Raw genomic sequence first — 22,038 nt, 5'->3', positions numbered from 1 at the left:
ACACAATAATTGGAAACGTCACTGTATTTTCTATATTTTTTGTCTTCTTATTTTCATATTTAATAGTCCTAACTTAAGAAAATTGAGAAATAAATAAAAGGTTAAAATAATTAAGGACTATTAAATATGAAGTTAAGGGGTTATTGGTTTAGAATTTAGAAAGAATTTTAATGACTTTAAAAGTTATGTAAAATATGTTGTTATTCAATCAAGATTTTTTAAAACTCTTTAAAAATTTGGTGTTATTGGTTGTGGATTTGTAAAACGTTATCTAAAATCTTAATAAATCTAGTATTATTGGATTAAGAGTTTTATAAAGTCATTAAAAGTTTTATGTTATTCAATTAAAACAAAAGAATCTTGGATTGTTAATAAATTCAAATTTTGTGTTATTAGTTTAAGATTTTATATCATTTTTTTCATAACAAAAGTTATGAAAACTCTTTCATCAAATAGAAAGATTTTGAAAGATTTTACAAGATTAGGAAACACAAATCAGCAAGATTTAAAATAAATTCCTAAACAATCTCTTAAAGAATCCTTCATTTTTACTTTCTAAATTTTCTATGATTTTAAAAATGAGCAAGATTTTTAAAAACACAAAGTCATTAAAATTCTTTCTAAATCCTAAACGAATACCCTATAGCCATATTATTAAGTGTGTTTAAGTTAATCTATTCTATAGTAATCTTAAGACCAATAATATGGCTATTTGTAGACATAAATATTATCTATATTCTTCCTCCCAAAGCAAAGTGAAAACTTTTTAGTAAGTAAATATATCAAATTTTGAATGATAATAAGAGATCTTCTATCATTTTAAGCAAATATTACTATATCTTTTTTTATTATATTTTCTAGATTGTATACTATTTTTTAAAACTAAATAAAAATAAATTAATTCCACAAATTTACCTTTTGGTCAAAGATTTTGTCATTATGTATTTTACCATTTGGAGAAATTATATTATTGAAAACTTATTATAGGCTATCACATATTTCTTTTTTTCTTACATAACAATCAAACACTACTTAAAAAAAAAAGTTGACTTTTTGTGTATATAAATATCATAAATTACAACTAGTATTATCAAAATAAAAAGTAATAAAGTACACATTGGCTATGTAACATCTGGACCGAGTCATGGAGACTATTGATACACAGCCTGGAAATTAAATTGAAGAAAATAATCCTTTATTAGAATAATAATGTAATGAAAATGACATAACTAAGAAAACACAAAATCTCCAAACAAATCTACGCGGAAAATTTAATTTTATGAATTGGTAAGTTCTTGGCAAACAAGTATATATATGTAAAATAGGGCGTGTTAACTCATTCATAGTCTCTCATACGACCATTAAAAAAATCTCGGCGTGTCCTCAACGAAGAAGTAAAAAAAAAAAAAAAAATGGAGCTGTTCGCCAAAGGTACGGCCGTTAGATTACGGAGCTGTCACGAGAAATACATCTACGCCGTCGACGACGAAAAAACCATCCGTCAAAGCTCCGACGGAACGTCACGGCAATCTATATGGACGGTGGAGATGGTGCCACGTAAACCCAAATTCATACGTCTCAAGAGCTGCTACGGCAAGTATTTAACGGCGAGCGAGTCGTCGTTTCTTCTTGGGATGACCGGCGCGAGAGTCATCCAAACGCCGCCGTTTCGTCAGGCGGAGTACGAGAGCGACTGGGAGCCGATACGAGACGAGTCAACGGTTAAACTCATGTCGTGGAACGAAAAATATCTGCGAGGGAACGGAGGAGCTCCGCCGTGGAAAAACTCCGTGACGTGCGATAGTGAGCCGCACGTACCGGCGACCAAGAAATGGATCTTGTGGTCCGTTGAGCTCGTTGTGAATCCTGAGAATGTTTCGTTTGCCGATCGTTTCATGTCCCCGGTTTCGAGTTTTAACTACTCGTCGGTCTCTGATGACGGGTTAAATCACGGGTCACCACCGGTTCAGAAATTACCGACTTATGGATCTTCTGAATCTATCGGGTCGGATCCTGGGTCGGTTACTTCTTCGAAACTTATGTTTACTCCGTCAATGTCGGGTACATCGTCCCCAAAACCAACCGAGGTACGTACGCGTCAATTCTATATTCACACATATTAACACACATATTAATTCATATAATATAAAGCATTAATAATATTGATTTTGGTGTAACTTGAGGTTTTGGTACAGAATAATTCATATAATGTAATTTGATTACGTACACGTAATTAAAAATATTGTAGGTACAGAGGAAACCTTCGAAGAAGTTAGTCGTAGAAAATGTAACAGCGATGGAAATATTTAGGGGTGCGAAGTCGGTGCGATTACGAAGCAGTGCACATGAGAAATATTTGATGGCTGATGACGATGAAGAGAGAGTGGTGATGGGAAAAAACGGGTCGTCTAAGGAGGCTCGATGGAGAGTTGAGTTGGTACCGGGATCCGAAAAGGCGATCCGGTTAAAGAGCTGTCATGGTGGATACTTGACGGCGTCGAATGAGAGGTTGATGTTGGGAGCGACGGGGCATAAAGTGGTGCAGTCGAGGAGGATACGAGCGGACGAGCCAGCGGGGGAGTGGGAGCCGGTTAAAGAAGGTTTAAAGGTGAGGCTAAGGAGTAGAAACGGTGGGAATTATCTAAGAGCCAATGGAGGAATGCCACCTTGGAGAAATACGGTTACTCATGATTCACCGCACTCGAGTGTTACGCAGAGTTCGGTGGTTTGGGATGTTGATGTGGTCGAGGTTCATGGGACCGGTTGATTCATGACTCTGTAACTAGTCTCACAACTTTGTTAACCTGTTTGCAACAAAGATTAATTTTTATATTTCTGATGCTTGGTTGGATTTAGTTTTTTTGTTTTGTTTTTGTTAGCTCAACATCAACTTTCCATTAACCAAAGTATTACAACCAAATCAAAGGCACATTACATTCACCTCTTGAGACTTGGACCAAAACAAATGCAAATGGTTGATCAAGGTTGATCAAATACAACCCTTGGACTAAAACAAATGCAAATGGTTGATCAAGGTTGATCAAGTACAACCCTGGAATACTAGGCGGATCCAATGCTACCTAATCGAGAACCATTGCATTTTTTAACCACAGTGAGATAGATAACACACCACGACTCAGTGTGAAATCATCTCTTAAACCACCTAAATTAATCTAATGACACGAAAACAAATACTAACACAGAGAAAACCAAAAAACTACTACTGAAAACGATCAAATCCCAGCTATGAGAACCTCTGGATCGACATGTAGAACTTGTCCCAATAGCTTCAACACCCAAAGGCGCATCATCAGAAGAGCTTGGTCTCTCCGGCTTTCACTGTTCCGGTCCTAAACCTAAAAACGGACAATACATCCGACTGACCCGACCAAAACTCGTGAGGCAAAACCGACGAAATAGCTGCTTCTCCGAACTAACCAAATAACAACCAGAATACTAATCTTCTAAAGATTAAAATTTGAGAACACAGAATAGCATATCATCACCTCACAGTGCAAGAACGAGAAGCTACATCACTTCCGTCGTTTTACAAGGTACACTCCTTGGCCGGACTGAACTAAAACAAACCGCTCCTTGCTGCAAGACACCGCCGTGGCTGGAATGAGAGGTCGGATCTGAATAAGAACCCAAACCCGACCGCAGAAGCTCGTCGAAGAGAAGCTTCATCTCTCATTGCTCACCGAAGCCAACAAACCGCCGGAACCAGCCAGCGAAGACGCCAACCCAGATTCGCCAGATCTAGCCATAGATTCGACGCTGTCCTCCAACATCGCACCAAAGCCTTCACCAGTAACCACCACCACGGAATCTTCGCTTCACTCGGCGAGATATCTCCGGAACCACCACCATCGTAGGCACCCAACCGCCGGCGAAAGGAAGACAAGGAGCGGGAGAAGACAACAAAGAAACTACAAAATAACTAAGAACGGAGCTCTCTCCGGTGCCGGAAGGGCAACCGGAGAGGCGGAACGAAGCCGGCGACTTTCCTCTCTCTCTCTTTTTCTCTCTAGCGGCTAGGGTTTACGAGAGAAATTTTATGATTTTGTTTGTTTGTTTGGGGTTGGATTTAGTTTGAATGCGTGTGGGACATTTGTAAAAAAAAAAAAGGATTCAGCAAACACAGAGTTGAATCACTTGATATAGAACAAAATCTTGTTCTAATTAATTTTGGGAGTAATAATTTTCTTTTTTGGATGTATGTAAAATTTATTCAATAAAAAAATCCATGTTTACATTATATGCATCTTCTAGAAGTTTCAAATGGGTTGGAACCTCTAGTTAAAACAATTTTCAGAAAAAAAAAAATTAAATTGTCGCTCTGAACTAGCTTTTGGAACCAAACCATAATCGGAGGCCATCTTCAAACTTGGGAGGTCTCATTCGTTGTAGAGAAGAGAGTCTATTTCGGAGAGTAATGGCCGAGAGTTTCATGTTGATGATGCTCTGAGTTTTGAGCTTTCATGTACAAACTAATTTAACCAAGAAAAAAATTCACATAATACGTCAAAATCCCTAGATAACCATCTACTATAAACTAACTAATCTACATCGTTTAAACTGAACGTCTTTTAAAATTGTTGTGATTAGCGCAATTATGACATTAAGGTTTATTTAGTTAGTTAATGTTTGGCTAATTTAGTTTTTGTATTAGCCTATTAGGCTATTTTAGTTACTGTTTATGCGGTGTGTATCCAAATGGCTTTGCTTTCGTTTTTTTCGTTGGTTGAATTGATGACATATAAGACCATCCACATTGGTGTGGGACTTTTTTTGGTCCCCCATTTTTAATACTAATATTTTGAGGGTTTCTTATTTGTAGTAGGAGCATTGGGGTGTATTTGTATTTGGTCCCCCAAATAAAATAATAATATTTTGAAAGTTTAAAGATTAATTATTTAAAGAAAGAAAATACAAAAACATACAATTTAGAAATTAATAACATTAAAAATATAACATAAAAACATCAAAACAAAAACAAACATTTTATTCAACTCATAGAAATTTTAAAATCAAACTTCATTATCCGAAAGATGTCCAAAGTTTGTCCAAATATGCTCAATCAAATCTTGTTTTAGTTGATCATGAGCTTGTTTATCCCAAAGTCTTGTTTGACGAGTAATCGTACTGCTGATATTTGAACCCACACCGGCGGCACCAACGATAAATGTTTGATCCACATGTTCTCCGTGTTGAAATTCAGAAATAATGTTTCGGTAACTGTATGTATGTCGTTCGTCTTCGACAATCATATTATGGAGTATTATGCATGATTACATTTGCCATTTTGTTTTTATCCCATAAACGAGACGGATTTTTAATAACGGCGAATCTAGCTTGCAAGACTCCAAAGGCACGCTCAACATCTTTCCTCACAGCTTCTTGTTTTTTAGAAAAGAGAGATTTTTTCCTACCTTGTGGAAGTCGGATTGATTGAATAAAAGCTGCCCAATTTGGATAAATACCATCAGTGAGATAGTACGCCAAGTTGTACTCCCTTCCGTTGACAACAAAGTTGACTTCCGGAGCTTGACCGGTTATTATGTCATCAAAAACATTAGATCGATCAAGAATATTAAGATCGTTCATAGTACCTGGAGCTCCAAAAAAGGCATGTCATATCCAGAGGTCATACGAAGCTACTACTTCCAGCACAATTGTAGGTTTTCCGGTTGATCGTGAATACATGCCTTTCCAAGCCGTGGGACAATTCTTCCACCCCCAATGCATACAGTCAATGCTACCAATCATCCCGGGAAATCCACGCTGTTCATTCTGATAGAGTAGTATTTGTAGATCCTCCTGTGTAGGACGTCTTAAGTATTCATCTCCAAACACTTGGATGATGGCGGCGGTAAATTCGTGCAAACATTTCCGAGCTGTCGAAGCACCAATTCGGACATACTCGTCAACACTGTCAGACGAAGTACCATATGCCAATTGACGAATTGCTGCAGTACATTTTTGTATAGGTGAAAGACCAGGCCGTCCGGTTGCATCCTGGGTTTGGCGGAAATATTCGATTTCGGTAGAGAGACGTTGCACAATTCGCATGAACAGTGGCTTATGCATGCGAAACCGTCGCCGGAATAAATATTCTGGATATATGGGAGTGTCACAAAAATAATCATTCCAAAGATTATTGTGGCCTTCTTCCCGGTTTCGCTCGATAAAGTCCTTTCTTGTGGCTGGTTTGGTTCGGGGATATTTTGGGAGACATCATAAATATTTTGTAAATAAGCATCAAAATGATCACTATCATCTGCTTGGTAGTGATAATGATCATCATCTCCATGGTAATGATAATGGTTTGAAGATGATCCCATTTCAAGAGAAAGGAAAAGAAATGAAGAAATGACTTGTATTAAAGAGAGAAGAAGAGAATGGAAGTTAAAGGAAGAGAGCGAGAGTATTTTGTTGCTTTGATCTTGTTTGATGAAATGACTTGTGTTGTTGGTTTGGTCGTGTTTGGTGTGAGTTATCATATATATAGTGGAGTTCCAGTTTGTAACCCGTGAGAGACCAAAACAAAACAACAAATGCCCGTGAGAGACCAAAACAAAACAACATACATGATTACACCAACAACAAGTACCCGTGATAGAACATAGTCAAAATACATGTAATACCCGTGAGAGACCAAAACAAAACAACATACATGATAAGAAAACAACAAGTACCCGTGTAAATCATTACACCAACATGAACAAAATACATGTGAAAATGATGATTACACCTACAACCAGCAAATCAGTAAATTTTCTTAACTTATTTTCCTTACGTATCTCATTAACTACATTCTCCAACCTTACCAGTTTCTGTTCAGTTGCGTTACTCTCATCATTGAACAAGGTTAAGTAATCTACCTTCTCAGCCATCACTTCAAATCGTCTATCACTGTCCCTCAACTCCTCCATTACAGCCACATCCCACCACTTGTGAATATGCATCTCACCATCATCGACATTTGGACATGTGAAGAACCTGCAATAAATAAGGAGTTAGTACGTATACGAAACTTACACTTATACTTTATTTAAACTTATACTTCATCACATACCTTCTGTTGTAGCAGTTGGATAGAAAAGGCTTCGCACCACAATAACATTCCTTCGGGAATCCATGCTCCACCTCCGGCTGAGGTGGGTATTGCCTCGACTCTGCTTCATCCATACGAATCAAAGCATCTAGCTCTCTATCCGCAGTGTCCTCTGAGTACTTATCAGCCAGATAGGATGAAGAAGGCTGGGAATAGCTATAGTCGTGGCCCATGTCTTACGTAACCTGAAGATAAACAAGAAGAAGCAGATTAGACTTAGTACAACAATACACAATCTGATTAAGTTAGTTTATACAATAGCCGAGTACTAGAAATTAAAATAGACGAGTACTAGAAATTAAAATAGACTTATATTAATTTAGTTTGAAACAAGAAATACACAACTGATTAAGAAATACTTAAACAAGAAATACAAATCAAACAAACAGGGAATACAAATCAAATACATAAGCCGAGTACTAAGCAAGAAAAACAAACAACAAACACATGCTCTAATATCAGAAATACTAGGACACTATCTTGTTCATGATGATTTCTTCACTCGCACTCAAGGGTTCTTTTTTGGCTAGGAGAGTGTCTAGGATGGCCAGCTTCTGTAGTTTCTCCTTTTCAGCCAATTCCTCTTTCTTGACATCCCACATGCTCTTATACTCAGCAAGAGTCTTCACGTTTGTGGACTGAGCATTGTTCCTCTTCGCCTTGGCAGCCTTGATCCCTTCTGGCCGTTTCTCATGATCATCAACATTGGAGCTTGATGATTGTGACCCTTCAGCAGCTTGTTTCCTCTTTGTTGCAGGCTGAGATGGGAGGTGTTAATAGTGTTCAGGGATAGAAATTTCTGCTCAAACCTTAACCGAAACCAACAATGTTCAAGATTAAATCTCTTCTTATGGTCAGCGAAGTAGATATCATGTGCATTGATCATGATATCATTTTCAGAATGACCAGAGCTGTTCTGTCTCTCAGCAGCTGCGAATGCCGCACAGAACTTGTTAGTTTGGTCATTTATCTTGTGCCAACGCTGCTTGCAATGTGTCACCAGCATCTGTTCACCACCATTTCTAGCATGAGGAGTGTCAGTATAGTATTTTTGAATCCTTTGCCAGAAGCTTCCTCCCTTTTGTTGATTTGCAACGATGGCATCTTTTGAAGTGTTGAGCCATGCGGAGATCAAGACTTCATCATCAGCAGGTGTCCATGTCTTTCTCTCCTTGCGCTCCAATGGTGTTTCTTGTGAGCTGTGAGGAGAAGGTTGGGAGCTGTGAGGAGAAGGTTGGGAGCTTTGAGGAGAGGGTTGGGAGCTGTAAGGAGAAGGTTGGGAGCTCTGTCCAGAAGGTGGATAACTTTCCCAACAAAAGTTTTCATTTAACCCACCTTCTTCTTGACTGTTAAGCAAGTTTAAGTAAGAAGAAGACTGAAAGAAGGGATTCGTAGAATCCATAAGAAGAAACGAATAAGGAAGAGAAGAGAAAAGAAGAGAAGAGAAGTGGGTATAGAAGAGAAGGAATGCGAAGAGAAGAGAAGAGAAGAGAAGCGAGTATAGAAGAGAAGTGATAAGCGAATGACAAGTGAGAAGGGGTTACTAAATGAAAGAGATTTATGGGTTAAAAGCTAACTTGCAATAAGTAGCAAAACTTAAAGACCAAACAACCAATGTCTAATCACAATTTATGACAAGTACACATTACAACTAACAAAATTAAACAAGAAACTATGAACAAACCACACCAAAATTAAATACAACCAACTACACAACAATCACAATTTATTAGAAGTACACATTACAACTACCAATTGAGAAACCTAAAATACTTTGTGAATTAAGAAAAAAAAAACAAAAGTTTAACCAAACTCAATGTTAAAAAAAAAACTATGAAAAACCATACGAATGATACAAAGATGTTGATCCTTTAACAATTAAGACAAAAATACCAAAGTTTAACCAAACTCAATGTTAAAAAAAAAGACCGAAACACAAGATGTTGATCCTTTAACAATTAAGACAAAAATACCAAAGTTTAACCAAACTCAATGTTAAAAAAAAAAGAAAGACCGAGACACAGACACAACTCGATCTTCACACAGACACAAACGACACAGACACAACTCAATCTTCACACAGACACAGACACAGACACAACTCGATCTTCACACAGAGACTAAACGATCCAACAAACACATGAAAAAACAGAACGAGACCAAAGCAACAAAACCTAAATCATTAACCCTAATTCAATAACCCTAAAATAACCCTAATTCAATAACCCTAATTCAATAACCCTAATTCGAAAACCCTAATTCGAAAACGCTAATTCGATAATCCCAATTCTCTAACCCTAATTCGATAATCAGCGCCTATCAAGGTTAAATCTCATATTGGGGGAAGAAGACAAACCTTAATTAGCACGATTCACCCGCCGGACAAGCATCGGGTGACAGAGAAAGATCGCTTCGGGAGAGAAGATCGAACCGCCGGACAAGCTTCGGGACAGAAGATCGGACCGGCTTCGGATGCGACAGAAGATCGGCTTCGTTAATATGGGGACGGAATTCCGGTGACAAGAACGGAACGACTTCGTCAAATCGTCGAGGATGTATCGTCTTCGTCGTCGCCGTCGAGAGAGAAGAAAGAACTCGAGAAAGTTTTGTCTCGCAAATGAGTTTTTTTTTTAACCCTAGATAAGAAGACAACCAATCAGACGACACCACGTGGTGAAGAAGACGGACGAAAAACGTCCCCAAATAAGAACCGTTTTTTCGAAATTGGGCTTTTAACAATTAAATTTAAATCCAATAAATACGGGGGACGGGCCGAGTATACTCCGTTGCCCATGGTCTAACGGTATATATGTATAAAACTTCTAGTGAGTAAACAATACTAAGAACTAGTAAAAAATAATAATCATAAATCATAAGTAATACTGGTATAAAGTTAAGAGTACTTGCTATGTTTTCATTAGCAACTATTTAAGCAGTCATGTATAACACCAAGTAACGTCATTCCGGTTATAAATTAGTTCGTGTAATGTTCGAAAAAGAAAGTTCGTCTAAATTTTGGATCGCAAATATTACTTATGTTTATAAAGTTGCATACGAAGTTAATTCATAATTAGCAAATTATTCTAAAACATCCGTTCAGTCAACGTTTTCCCTTAAGTTTGTCTTAGTTAATTCTTAATTGCTGTCAGCGGACCAGAATTAAGAACAGATTTAAACTCTTAAATAAAGACCAAAAGAGATCAGTCTCAAGCATGTTGTGTTTGAAAGTGGATTAGGCTCAAACGCAACTTGTCCAGCCCGTGACAACGACCCTATACGTAAGTAATTAGAGTAACGTACCACTGGGAAAAGTTGGTATTAGTTACGATATCCTTGTCATGGGGGCATTTGCATGGCTTAAAGAGTTAAGCCTCAAGAAGAGTCCCACACTCGTCACTCTCATATCTTGTTGTTTCTTACGGGCAATACATTTAACATTTATGCACCTATATTCTTCTGGATATATAGCAAAAAATTTCTATCTACTTTAATAACAAACATCGTACGTTTCTCTTATTTACGACCTTTACTTTTTAATTACTTCATCGCAGGAAAATGTATATATATACGTGGCACAAATAAAGATAGAGTGATAGGGATATTTAGGATACCTTAATTGATACTCTTCTTTTCTCTCGGTTACAAGTTACAAAGGGAAATGTAAAAGGATGAACATAGAATTATTAATTATTATAGAGATCTTATCTATGACTATATATGGATGCTGACGTGGAAAAACAAAATTTGGTGAAACACGTCAATTAAGCATGACTTTTCCATGGCTAGTGGCTAACTCGTCACCCTGGGCGTTCGGTATAAACCGAAGAAACCGAACCGGACAACCCGAAATTTTCGGTTATCGGGACAAACCGAAGAGAGTAAGTTAAACCGATCGGCGCAATTGTTTTGGGTAATCGAATTTCGGTTTGGTTCGGTTCGGTAATCGGACCGATCAGTTTATTAAAATCTACAGACATATATAAGTCTAACCCTATACCATTAACCCTAATTTTCTTTCTCTTCTGCTTCACCTCTGCCTCCTGCGATTCCGAGAGAGAAATATCAATTCATCTCTTCTATTTCTTAAAGGTAAGCTCTTCTCCTTGGTAATTAATTGATTGATTCTAGGTTTGATTCTTTGCTCTGTAACCTCTTCCTATTTATTGATAATTTCATATCCGATTTGGAGAACTCTATGGTTTGAGTTTCAACTTTCAAATCAGAGATTATCCATTAATCTTCTGGATTTTTTACTTTGTTGTGTTTGTGTTCTTGTCGTTGTAAGTGCTAAATAGATACTTCCATCATTTATTAAACTTTTCAATTTTCGTTGTTATGAGATCGAAATTGTTGTTTTTTTGCTGTTTGATGATTTTAGTTATACTGGTTGATGTAGTTGATTTTCGTGATTGTAGGGAAAAAAATGCATGCCCAAGAACTGTCCATCTTTGCCGTCTCAGCTCAGCTCGCCGTCATAGATCGCCGCTGCACATTATTCTTTTTGGAAAACCCTAATGGATCTGTCCATTTGGACTTATAACTATTGGACTTGTTTTCAGATTGATTTAGTTTGTTTTGGGCCGGGTATATGAGGTCCATTGTTATTTTGGTGGGTTGTAAACTTTTTTTTGTAAATTTATTCCATTATCTTAACTTTTTTTGTTTATTCGGTTAGAATTAACCGAATTAGAAAAAATTCGGTTTAAATTCAGAACTGATTTAAAATCTAATAACTGGCCCGAACAAACCGAGTATCGATTGACCCGAACCGAATTCAATTTCGATTCAATTCGGCAGAATTTTTCAAAAACCGAATTTTTTCTAAACCGAACAAACTGACCCGAATAATCCGAACCCGCCGAACGCCCAGGGCGACTAACTCGTTTCATCACATGGCTATATATTATCAAATAATACTTGGATGAAATAAAAAAATAAACGATTATAAAAGGTCCACGTCACGGCGCACCGCTTTGGACTTAGTCTCCTATAATAAATACACCACCAAACACCACATTTCACATTAATTTTGTTCTGTGAAAAAAAAAAAACTTTTTATAAGCTTCGACAAGAAGGAAGTAGTAATAACATAGTCATCAGCAAATGGAGTTTTTCAATCAAGCTAAAGCCGTAAGGATGCGTAACGTCCATGATAAGTATCTAGCGGCGGACGAGGACGAGGAGACGGTGACTCAAGACAGGAATGGTTCCGACAAGAGAGCTAGGTGGATCGTCGAGCCGGTTCGTGGTTCCTTTGCAGTGATCCGTTTGAAGAGTTGCTACGGTAATTACCTCACCGCTTCGAACGAGCGGTTCTTGCTCGGTGCCACTGGGCGTAAAGTGATCCTATCGAAACCAAGTCGACTCGACTCGTCTGTTGAGTGGGAGCCGGTAAGAGAAGGATCCAAGATGACGCTCAAGACGAGATACGGCAACTTGCTTCGAGCCAACGGTGGGCTTCCTCCGTGGCGTAACTCTGTCACTCATGACACTGCTCACGTATCGGACTCTTTCTTGTGGGATGTTGATGTCGTCGAGATTTTAGTGGGAACGGCTGCTCCTACTCCAGCTCCTGTGTCAACACCTCCGCCTCATAGGAGGCCATCGTATTCTCCAGTTTCTAGAACATCTTCAGAAAGATCCGAAGAAGAGGTTGGTTATCCTTATCCATTAACGCTGTTTCAATCCATTATGTTTGGCCTTTGGAATTTTTTTCGACATCCAAATCTTGGAATATATTTTTACCAAAAAAGAAAAAAAAAAATCTTGGAATATCCAAAAATATTTTGGACTAAAGCGAATAATAAGATATTCGTTCAATTATTTTATTAATTAGAATATTCATTTTAAGATTGATGTCTTAATAATTTACGAAACTTCTAGCCTTATATTTTTCAAGATTGATGTCTTAATAATTTCTTGGTTTTTTGGTTTGACTAGTTGACCGCGTCGCCGCCGAAATCTGAAGGAAGGATCATTTATTACCACATCGCGGATGAGGAAGGACATGTGGAAGATGAATCAGCTGTTGGATACGCTTTGACTTTCAAAGGAAACAGCGTTGAGCAGTTGACGCAGGCGCTTCAAGAAGAGACTAGCATGGATGATTTTGTGGTGTGTACACGCAATCCTTTGAACGGCAAGCTGTTTCCAATTCGTTTGCAACTTCCGCCAAATAGCGGGAAAATGCATGTCGTTCTAGTACCTTCAAGTAGTTCTTAAACGCCTAGCTGTGTGGTTTCCCTTTATTTCGAATGTATTATTATTATAGTAGTAGTAGTGGTCGAAGTATTAAGGCTCAAGAGTCAAGATTGAGAGTTTGGTCCTTGCTTCCATTAGGTAAGAGTGTTCAAGATAGATTATTATTGTGGATTGGTATAATCTTTCATTTGTTGTACATAAGTTTGTTTTTGTAAACGAAGCTATAAGTTTCGCCATTTTTTTATATGAACATTCGCTATCAAGAATTGATTTATTATTAAAGACTTTTGCTTAATTATTAAAGTGTAACCTCAATCATTCCGCAAGTCTTCACCAACTCTTCCACTTTTGATAAAATGTGTTACTAATGCTAAAGTTGGAAGAACTATGACATGTGTTACTAATATTTTTCTAGTACTAATTAAAGTGTTATTGGTGAAGAGCTTGTCTTACTAAAAAGAAAGATTTTAAAAATGAACAATCTCGATTTATGACAGCAGTGACCAAGGAGAAACAATGGTTCATTCTTAACCAATTCATAGTGGTCAGGGCAAGAATACACAGTTTTTTCAGAGACTTTTTTATTGTCTCGGTTTGGGATATCTCGATTATAAAAGAAATTATAATGGTTCATGCATCATCCAAATCCAAATCCAACATCCAACACGCCAAACTAACACAAATCACTGATCATATACATAGCAAATCCAACATCCAATTCCTTTACATCACATACACGTTTTATTTTGTTGAATCCTGGTTCAAACAATTATTTATATATAGTAGTATTTATATATAGTAGTATACTGTTTATTGGCACAAGGTGATAAGGAGTTTTGTTTGGCGTGTACGTAATTAGAAGCTTCATATTTTCATCAGAAAGATTGTGTGTACTTGTGGAGCTTCCTCTCTATCTCATCAACCTTCACACCCACAACCCTGTCTAGTTCTCTGCCTCTCTTCATGAATACAATCGCAGGCAAAGCGTTAAGGTTGTACTCCATCCACACGCTCTGTATCTCAACCAAACATTATTTTATTACTCAAAGCAAACCCAAAGTTTGTTGAATTCTTTTCTATTTAAACTTTGAGAAGGAAGATGAAGAAAAACGGGTTGATTAATTAGTACCATTAACACATCGACATCAATCTTCACGAACTCAACATCAGTGAACTTAGCTGCCAACTCTTCAAGCTTTGGTTCAAGGGATTTACACGGTCCGCACCATTTGGCTGTGAACTCGATCACCAGCTATATACAAAACATGAAAATTGAATGTTAACTATAATATTTTCGGATTATACCTACGAGAAGGTTAGTTGCATAGTGTTAAGATTTTCACATTGGATATATACATGTTATGTAGAAAAACGAATAATATTCTTCTCATTTTCAACTGATTTGAGTTATAAAAAACACTATTAAAATTAACATATTTTCATAGCCTAAATTTGATTCAAGTATCCTAAGAAGGATATATTTCGACTTTATAATAAGCTTTGGTTTAGATAAGTAAAAAAATCATCAACTCGTGCGTGCATGTTAGAAATCTCACATCAGATTTGAAACGTGACTTAGACTATATAGTGGGCATAGACCAAGCTATTTGTTGAAATTTTTTTAAGTTCGAAATTCGTATAACTTAATGCGTAAACATGTCTCGAATCTGAATTAAAGAACGCCTGTTCAACCAATCATATTAAATTGTTGAAAAAAGAATCTTACGAAAACATTGCTTTAGTTAGATAAGAAAGCGTTTTTTTTTTACCAGCTTGTTGGTATCTTTGAGAGCGTTGAGCCGAGATTTCCACTGATTCTTGTTTTTTATCTCCACAATACCAGGACTGTTGGCTTTGAAAGGATAAGTACTCTCAGGTTGAGGTGTCCATGATGGCTTCATGGAACGTAAGTGAGTTACCTGATGGAACCTCTGGTCTGGAGAAGAAACGTTAGCACCCATTATTGTTTGTTTCTAGAAGCAAAAAGAAGCAAAGTGTTTTTTGAGTATAGAATGAAAGCTCTTATAACAACGTCAAATATTGAGATCAACGTCTTATAACAAAGCTCTTAGTTTGATGGAGCATAAGGCGAGCGTAAGAGTGGGCTTTTATAACAACGTCAAATATTCTTGTTGGCTTTTGTTGTGGACCAAGTAGCCGTAAACCGTAACCAACTTTTACAAACAACTCTAAGTGGTAACGAAAAAAAAAAGATTCTACCATGTAAGCAAAAAGGTTTCTAGCAAACCCACTTTAATAAACTGTCAACATATTGAGATCAAGTTACAACTTGTAATTAGAATGCTATATTGAAGACGTTTTTACCAGTTTTTGTTCATCTATTTAAATTTTGTAATCGCATATCAAATAAATTGAATAGATCTGGAATTGTATAAAATGTTTTAGTTTTATATACTAACTATTATAATACTGCAGGAGTTGTATTTGTTGTTTTCCCAAGTGCATCAAAAGCTTTTATCTTCTTTTTTTTTCAAAAGTGTGAGTTTTGTTTTTCTCTGTACTCGTAAAGGACACAAAAAAAGAAAAGGTGGGAGCAGAAGTATTTGACTTTTTTACAGCCGTGAAATTGTGGAATCAAAATCTACACAATATATATGATTCCCATTTCGTAGCTTTTTCATTTTATTTTAGTTTATATGAGTTTTGGATAACAGCTCCGTTTGATTTGTTTATACAAAAGTAAATATGTTTAAAGCACACACGAAACGAAATTCAATGTACGTGATATGAAATGATGGCAACGAGGCAAACACAAAATAACGGTAGATTCTTTTTGTTTCAAATCAAATTTGTTATGAATTTGTCTTTTTAGGACTCGAAAATCAATAAGATTAATAAAATTAAAATAGTAGTATTGGTTGTTTATTCAAAATATAGTTGGGTTGTGATTTACAATTGGTATCCGGAAAGGGATGAAATTAAACTACTATATGTCTCATAACGTGATTCAATTCATAGAAAACATCAATAAAAGTTAAACATGTGTAATTGTATTTTCTAAACGTCAAAATACCATGTGCTTTTTCTTTACTTTTTTGAGAGAAAAAAAAAAAACACAACTTATACCTACCACGAACTACTTTTTATAGTAACGTTTTGTACGGATTTTAAAACTTGCTTACTTTTAGGAAGGCACCTTGTGATCATCAAGAAGGGTGCCAAAAAAATTCATTGGTTTATCGTTAGATATGTGTCGATCATGAAGCTGATGAAGTTCTACTATTAAACGAAGAGGAAAAAAAGACTTACCATGACTTAAGAAGAATCAAACGAACTGATCAAAAACCATTTTTAGAAGCATGATGAGCGTAATTTACATATATATATATATTATACTAACATGCATGTAGAACTTTATTATATTTATATAATCTATTTGATACATTGTCGTAGTAATCTTCTTGCAAACAACATCGATCATTTCATCGGTTTTGTCGAAGTCATCTCAAGATCATCGGAACGCTTGTCCTCCTCAAAATCTCCAATCTGTAAAGGGACCTTGTACCGGTATCCACGAGCACAATACCAGAAATAAACCAGATTAAACACACCCAAAACCGCAATCAGGTAATAGAAGTAATCCAATTTTCCCGCGTTGAGATTCTTGTTCAGCCAATCCGGACGATCATGCCCTCCAGAGAATTTATGAACGAAAGTCACCAGAAAACTACTAAGGTAGTTCGAACCAGCGAAGGATAAAGAGAAGAGAGAGTTAGCAATGCTTCTCATGTGCTCCGGAAACTGACTGTTGAAGAACTCTATTTGTCCGATGATATTAAATGCTTCGCATAGTCCCATCAGAATAAGCTGCGGTGAGAGCCAAAACACTGACATTGGAGTCATACCTGTTGGATCTCCAGCACTAATGGAGCGTCTGCGTCTCATACGCTCCACAATGCCCGCAACGATCATAGAGAAGATCGCGAACACGATCCCTGTCCCTATACGTTGGAGGAGTGTGATTCCTGATTTATGGCCGGTGATTCGCCTCATGAAGGGAACAAAAACACGGTCGTAAAAGGGAAGAAAGACGCCTATTGTGAGTAGAGAGATGACAGAGAGTGAACCAGCCGGAATCTCGAAATGAGGACCTAAGTGTCGATCCATTTTCAAAGCTTGAGAGACAGTGAAAGTGCCTTGTGTTGTCATGGCCGCAAGTGAGATTATTCCGGCCGACCAAACAGGAACGATTCGGATCAAACATTTCACTTCTTCCACTTCTTGGACGCTGCATAACCGCCACTTGTCTGATGGAGCTCCCTCTGGTGTTAGGTCGCCTTCTATTATCACCGCCGCTTTGTCAAGAAACCTAATTTTAAAACAAATCATGTAATCAGTGTCGTTTCAAAATTATCTGTAGAGCATGTTTAATAACAACGACGGCTCTTGAATTTAATAAGTGAAAAGAATATATATATACATATTTTAAAGTACCTGAATTGGTTACTGCGGTGTAACTTGGATAACACGCTAGATTTGATGGATGGGTCGTAATAGGTCACAGTGCCGTCATCTTCTACCGGAACTTTCAGCTTTCGCTTCTTACGAGCTGCCACGACAACTTGAGCAATCCCAGAGAATATACTCCCTTCAGGTTTAACGTAGATATAACGTTTCATTCCGGCAAAAAACATAACCACCGCAAGAGCCATGAGTCCGGTAGGGATACTAAAGCCGATAATCCAACTGACTTGGTCCTGGATATACACAACTACGGTCTGTGTAATGAGCAGTACTATAGTAAAAGTCATGTAATACCAGTTGAAGAAACTCGCCACTCCTTTAACCCCTTCCTCAGTTCGTTGGTCAAACTGATCAACCCCAAAAGGGATGCTACAAGGTCGTATCCCTCCACTCCCTATGGAGAGAAAACAGAGTCCCAATAGCAAAACTCCAAACTGGAGCTTGTTCGGACCGGCGCAACTGAGTGGGTCCTTGCTGTTGCATGATGCTGGGTGGAGTTGAGGAAGCGATGCTGTGAGTGTAATTGTTATTAGTCCCTGCATATATATTGTCAATGTTATTATAATTAGTCATCATTCATTTTGAAACCGCTTCTTCATGAGTAGTGTGATTCTATAACTTGAAAATGAATTGGATACTTTTTATATAGTTAAAACTGAAAAAGGCGAACATTATTAATTTTGTGGGATAGATTGAAGTTGTGAGATCAGATACAAACAAGTAGAATATTATAATAAAGTTTCAAATAGTCTTAATTAGGTTTGACTTCATATGATTAAAAAGGTAATGTAACTTTCATTAGCTAGCTGAACTGACAAAAGACGTAGTACCTAATATCATTTATTTCTGTTGTAACCTTATATAGTATTAGTAATATAAGAAGTTAGTGGTAACTTGTAACAGTTTATGTTCCTTATTAACGTTTAAATAATTAGAAAAAGGGAAAAAAAGTGTAAGAGAAATCAACAAGTTGGATGCAATCATGATTCTGATATAGTCAATGAAAAAGACTCTAGAAAAGTAACTATCATGATATACCTAACGTCATTGTGAGATTGACAAAATCTAAACCCCTTTAAGCTTAGCTATATCGTCAAGGAACTCAATTATTGGACAATCTCACTGTCTATAATCTATATCGACCACTTGCGTATGTCTTCCTTTTCTACGCACATCTCTTTATCTCTAAGACATAACGCACGTTCTAAACGAAACTCCTTTATTGGGAAATGTTTCATCAATCAACTAGAGTTGTCTTTGTGAGATGTATATGGTTCTCTTATAATTTTTTTGAATGATATATTACGTGAGCTCAAGTTAAATACCGACAACGATAAGTGTACTAACAAATTATTATTTTCTCTTTTCTTATGATTCACATCATAGACCGACCTTATCGTCCTCGATAGCGTGGTCCCTCACTCGCTCTACAAGTTCATGCGTTTTCTTACGATACAAAAGTAATTTGATATATTTGACAAAAAAATAAATATATAGTAATGTAATAGGTACTATATAGTTTGTCTTTACGTAGTTCCTTATCATGTCGACGTGCGCGATGAAATAATTTGACAAGTATCATGTATCTTCGCCACACACACATAACAACACATAAATTGAGTGATAAGCATCTCCAGCGGTACTATTTTGTTGGGTATCTAAATATTTTTAAAAAAAACTTGAATAACTTGAGAAAGAATTAGATACGGGTTCTCCTTTGAGAACTTTTCAGAAACGTATATACCACTTGGCGCTATGTAACTGGTTAGATTATTGTTTTTAATTTAAATTTAAATAAATAATTTGAGTTATTATAATATAATCATATATTAATAGATTATGATCCTCATACTTAACGCTGGAGATGTTCTAATATGATAAGTTTCTAATTAGAGTTGTTATGTTTTTTTTTGGACGCAACTATTTGAACAGTATACGCTAAAGCACTGACCCATGCTGGCACCACTAGGCCACGAATAGTTGCAGATTTGATGTATTTATGAGCACGTACGTACGTACGTAAGTGTGCATCTGTAGACACACATTGGATTAAAGTTCAATCAGTTAAAGGGATAAAAATTATACGTACGAGTAGAGTGGCGAACGAGGCGAAAGCAATGGTCTTGAAGCGGCCGACGTAAGTGTCTGAGATGAACGCTCCGACGAGAGGAGTGAGATTAGTGAAACCAGACCAAATGTTAATGACATTTGAAGCGTCGACTTGTTCTAAGTGGAACACTTTGGTTAGATAAACCATAAAGTTTGCCAACAACCCTATCGTTCCCAGTCTCTCCAGCGTTTCATTACCTGTTTCGACACATTTTATTAGAACTTCTTATAATAAAAAATCGTCCATATTTTTCATATTGAATGATGTTTACTTAATACAGCAATTATTAGAACAACAATAGTTTTAGCCATCCTTTGTTATAAGATTAATCAGAGGAAACCAATAATATTTTTAAGTTAAAAAATTTAGTTAAATATAACTTCTTTTTTTTTTTTTTTTTAAATGCAAATTTCTCCCGTTTCCGTTATAAAAGTAGTCAGATGGACGAGTGTCAAACAAATTGGACGACGGTTACAAGAATAAAATACGATCTAAATTAATGCTTCGTAAAAGAACCAATTTTTTTTTTTTTTGATAGAATCTCTGTCTGATCGGGTTGAAAAGACCAACCAAAACGAGATTCATGAAACGGCCAATTATATCAACATTCACTGGGTTCTAGAACTATATGTATCCAATTATGGAAAGTGAGGAAAGGTCAAGGAGTTGGTAAACTAAAACGTAAATCATGTTTACGAATAAAATACCTAAAATGAAAGATATGGCTCTCCATCCTCCAGGCTTTTTCTCAACCTTCTCGCCATCCAAAACAGTTCCCGGCGAACTAACAAAATTAAACAAGAAACTATGAACAAACCACACCAAAATTAAATACAACCAACTACACAACAATCACAATTTATTAGAAGTACACATTACAACTACCAATTGAGAAACCTAAAATACTTTGTGAATTAAGAAAAAAAAAACAAAAGTTTAACCAAACTCAATGTTAAAAAAAAAACTATGAAAAACCATACGAATGATACAAAGATGTTGATCCTTTAACAATTAAGACAAAAATACCAAAGTTTAACCAAACTCAATGTTAAAAAAAAAGACCGAAACACAAGATGTTGATCCTTTAACAATTAAGACAAAAATACCAAAGTTTAACCAAACTCAATGTTAAAAAAAAAAGAAAGACCGAGACACAGACACAACTCGATCTTCACACAGACACAAACGACACAGACACAACTCAATCTTCACACAGACACAGACACAGACACAACTCGATCTTCACACAGAGACTAAACGATCCAACAAACACATGAAAAAACAGAACGAGACCAAAGCAACAAAACCTAAATCATTAACCCTAATTCAATAACCCTAAAATAACCCTAATTCAATAACCCTAATTCAATAACCCTAATTCGAAAACCCTAATTCGAAAACGCTAATTCGATAATCCCAATTCTCTAACCCTAATTCGATAATCAGCGCCTATCAAGGTTAAATCTCATATTGGGGGAAGAAGACAAACCTTAATTAGCACGATTCACCCGCCGGACAAGCATCGGGTGACAGAGAAAGATCGCTTCGGGAGAGAAGATCGAACCGCCGGACAAGCTTCGGGACAGAAGATCGGACCGGCTTCGGATGCGACAGAAGATCGGCTTCGTTAATATGGGGACGGAATTCCGGTGACAAGAACGGAACGACTTCGTCAAATCGTCGAGGATGTATCGTCTTCGTCGTCGCCGTCGAGAGAGAAGAAAGAACTCGAGAAAGTTTTGTCTCGCAAATGAGTTTTTTTTTTAACCCTAGATAAGAAGACAACCAATCAGACGACACCACGTGGTGAAGAAGACGGACGAAAAACGTCCCCAAATAAGAACCGTTTTTTCGAAATTGGGCTTTTAACAATTAAATTTAAATCCAATAAATACGGGGGACGGGCCGAGTATACTCCGTTGCCCATGGTCTAACGGTATATATGTATAAAACTTCTAGTGAGTAAACAATACTAAGAACTAGTAAAAAATAATAATCATAAATCATAAGTAATACTGGTATAAAGTTAAGAGTACTTGCTATGTTTTCATTAGCAACTATTTAAGCAGTCATGTATAACACCAAGTAACGTCATTCCGGTTATAAATTAGTTCGTGTAATGTTC

General features: G+C 36.7%; 4 protein-coding genes, 1 long non-coding RNA gene and 1 pseudogene across 5 annotated transcripts; 3 read left to right on the top strand and 3 right to left on the bottom strand.

Annotated features, from left to right (window-relative positions):
* The first annotated feature begins 483 nt into the window (after positions 1–483).
* Positions 484–2,832, top strand: LOC147944864 (uncharacterized). The gene is made up of 2 exons (XM_087451216.1): positions 484–2,087; positions 2,249–2,832. Exons 1-2 carry the CDS (start codon positions 1,413–1,415, stop codon positions 2,765–2,767), a joined length of 1,194 nt encoding a protein of 397 aa, XP_087307342.1. The 5' UTR covers positions 484–1,412; the 3' UTR covers positions 2,768–2,832.
* Positions 2,833–7,584: 4,752 nt separating this feature from the next.
* On the bottom strand, positions 7,585–8,519 carry LOC147944863 (glutathione S-transferase T3-like; annotated as a pseudogene).
* Positions 8,520–11,124: 2,605 nt separating this feature from the next.
* Positions 11,125–11,772, top strand: LOC147944862 (uncharacterized). The gene is made up of 2 exons (XR_015557871.1): positions 11,125–11,206; positions 11,533–11,772. It is a non-coding gene; the product is annotated as an uncharacterized LOC147944862 (long non-coding RNA).
* A 264-nt stretch (positions 11,773–12,036) lies between these two features.
* Positions 12,037–13,600, top strand: LOC147944861 (uncharacterized). Its single transcript, XM_087451217.1, has 2 exons — positions 12,037–12,769; positions 13,058–13,600. Exons 1-2 carry the CDS (start codon positions 12,221–12,223, stop codon positions 13,337–13,339), a joined length of 831 nt encoding a protein of 276 aa, XP_087307343.1. The 5' UTR covers positions 12,037–12,220; the 3' UTR covers positions 13,340–13,600.
* Positions 13,601–13,992: 392 nt separating this feature from the next.
* LOC147944860 (thioredoxin H8-like) lies at positions 13,993–15,407 on the bottom strand. Its single transcript, XM_087451218.1, has 3 exons — positions 15,088–15,407; positions 14,448–14,570; positions 13,993–14,331 (listed from the first exon to the last, which is right to left on the bottom strand). Exons 1-3 carry the CDS (start codon positions 15,277–15,279, stop codon positions 14,194–14,196), a joined length of 453 nt encoding a protein of 150 aa, XP_087307344.1. The 5' UTR covers positions 15,280–15,407; the 3' UTR covers positions 13,993–14,193.
* A 1,207-nt stretch (positions 15,408–16,614) lies between these two features.
* On the bottom strand, positions 16,615–20,712 carry LOC104788069 (protein NRT1/ PTR FAMILY 2.13). The gene is made up of 4 exons (XM_087451214.1): positions 20,621–20,712; positions 19,893–20,110; positions 17,774–18,339; positions 16,615–17,648 (listed from the first exon to the last, which is right to left on the bottom strand). Exons 2-4 carry the CDS (start codon positions 20,058–20,060, stop codon positions 16,757–16,759), a joined length of 1,626 nt encoding a protein of 541 aa, XP_087307340.1. The 5' UTR covers positions 20,061–20,110; positions 20,621–20,712; the 3' UTR covers positions 16,615–16,756.
* Positions 20,713–22,038: the final 1,326 nt, after the last annotated feature.

This window comes from Camelina sativa, chromosome 5, assembly GCF_030686135.1.
Source record: "Camelina sativa cultivar CO46 ecotype springtype chromosome 5, ASM3068613v1".
Classification (NCBI taxonomy): domain Eukaryota; kingdom Viridiplantae; phylum Streptophyta; class Magnoliopsida; order Brassicales; family Brassicaceae; genus Camelina; species Camelina sativa.
Note: the sequence above shows the minus strand (reverse complement) of the source record. Positions and strands in the feature narration are given on the sequence as shown.

What these genes read in the sequence shown, in the direction of transcription:
- LOC147944864 (XM_087451216.1), top strand. Translation starts at nt 1,413, where the DNA reads ATGGAGCTGTTCGCCAAAGGTACGGCCGTTAGATTACGGAGCTGTCAC. An exon ending in CGTCCCCAAAACCAACCGAG is followed by an intron (nt 2,088 to 2,248) that starts GTACGTACGCGT and finishes AAAATATTGTAG; the next exon opens with GTACAGAGGAAACCTTCGAA.
- LOC104788069 (XM_087451214.1), bottom strand. Translation starts at nt 20,060, where the DNA reads ATGGTTTATCTAACCAAAGTGTTCCACTTAGAACAAGTCGACGCTTCA. An exon ending in CCTCGTTCGCCACTCTACTC is followed by an intron (nt 18,340 to 19,892) that starts GTACGTATAATT and finishes ATATATATGCAG; the next exon opens with GGACTAATAACAATTACACT. An exon ending in CACCGCAGTAACCAATTCAG is followed by an intron (nt 17,649 to 17,773) that starts GTACTTTAAAAT and finishes TTTTAAAATTAG; the next exon opens with GTTTCTTGACAAAGCGGCGG.
- LOC147944860 (XM_087451218.1), bottom strand. Translation starts at nt 15,279, where the DNA reads ATGGGTGCTAACGTTTCTTCTCCAGACCAGAGGTTCCATCAGGTAACT. An exon ending in TCAAAGATACCAACAAGCTG is followed by an intron (nt 14,571 to 15,087) that starts GTAAAAAAAAAA and finishes TTTTGTATATAG; the next exon opens with CTGGTGATCGAGTTCACAGC. An exon ending in TTGATGTCGATGTGTTAATG is followed by an intron (nt 14,332 to 14,447) that starts GTACTAATTAAT and finishes GTTGAGATACAG; the next exon opens with AGCGTGTGGATGGAGTACAA.
- LOC147944861 (XM_087451217.1), top strand. Translation starts at nt 12,221, where the DNA reads ATGGAGTTTTTCAATCAAGCTAAAGCCGTAAGGATGCGTAACGTCCAT. An exon ending in CAGAAAGATCCGAAGAAGAG is followed by an intron (nt 12,770 to 13,057) that starts GTTGGTTATCCT and finishes TGGTTTGACTAG; the next exon opens with TTGACCGCGTCGCCGCCGAA.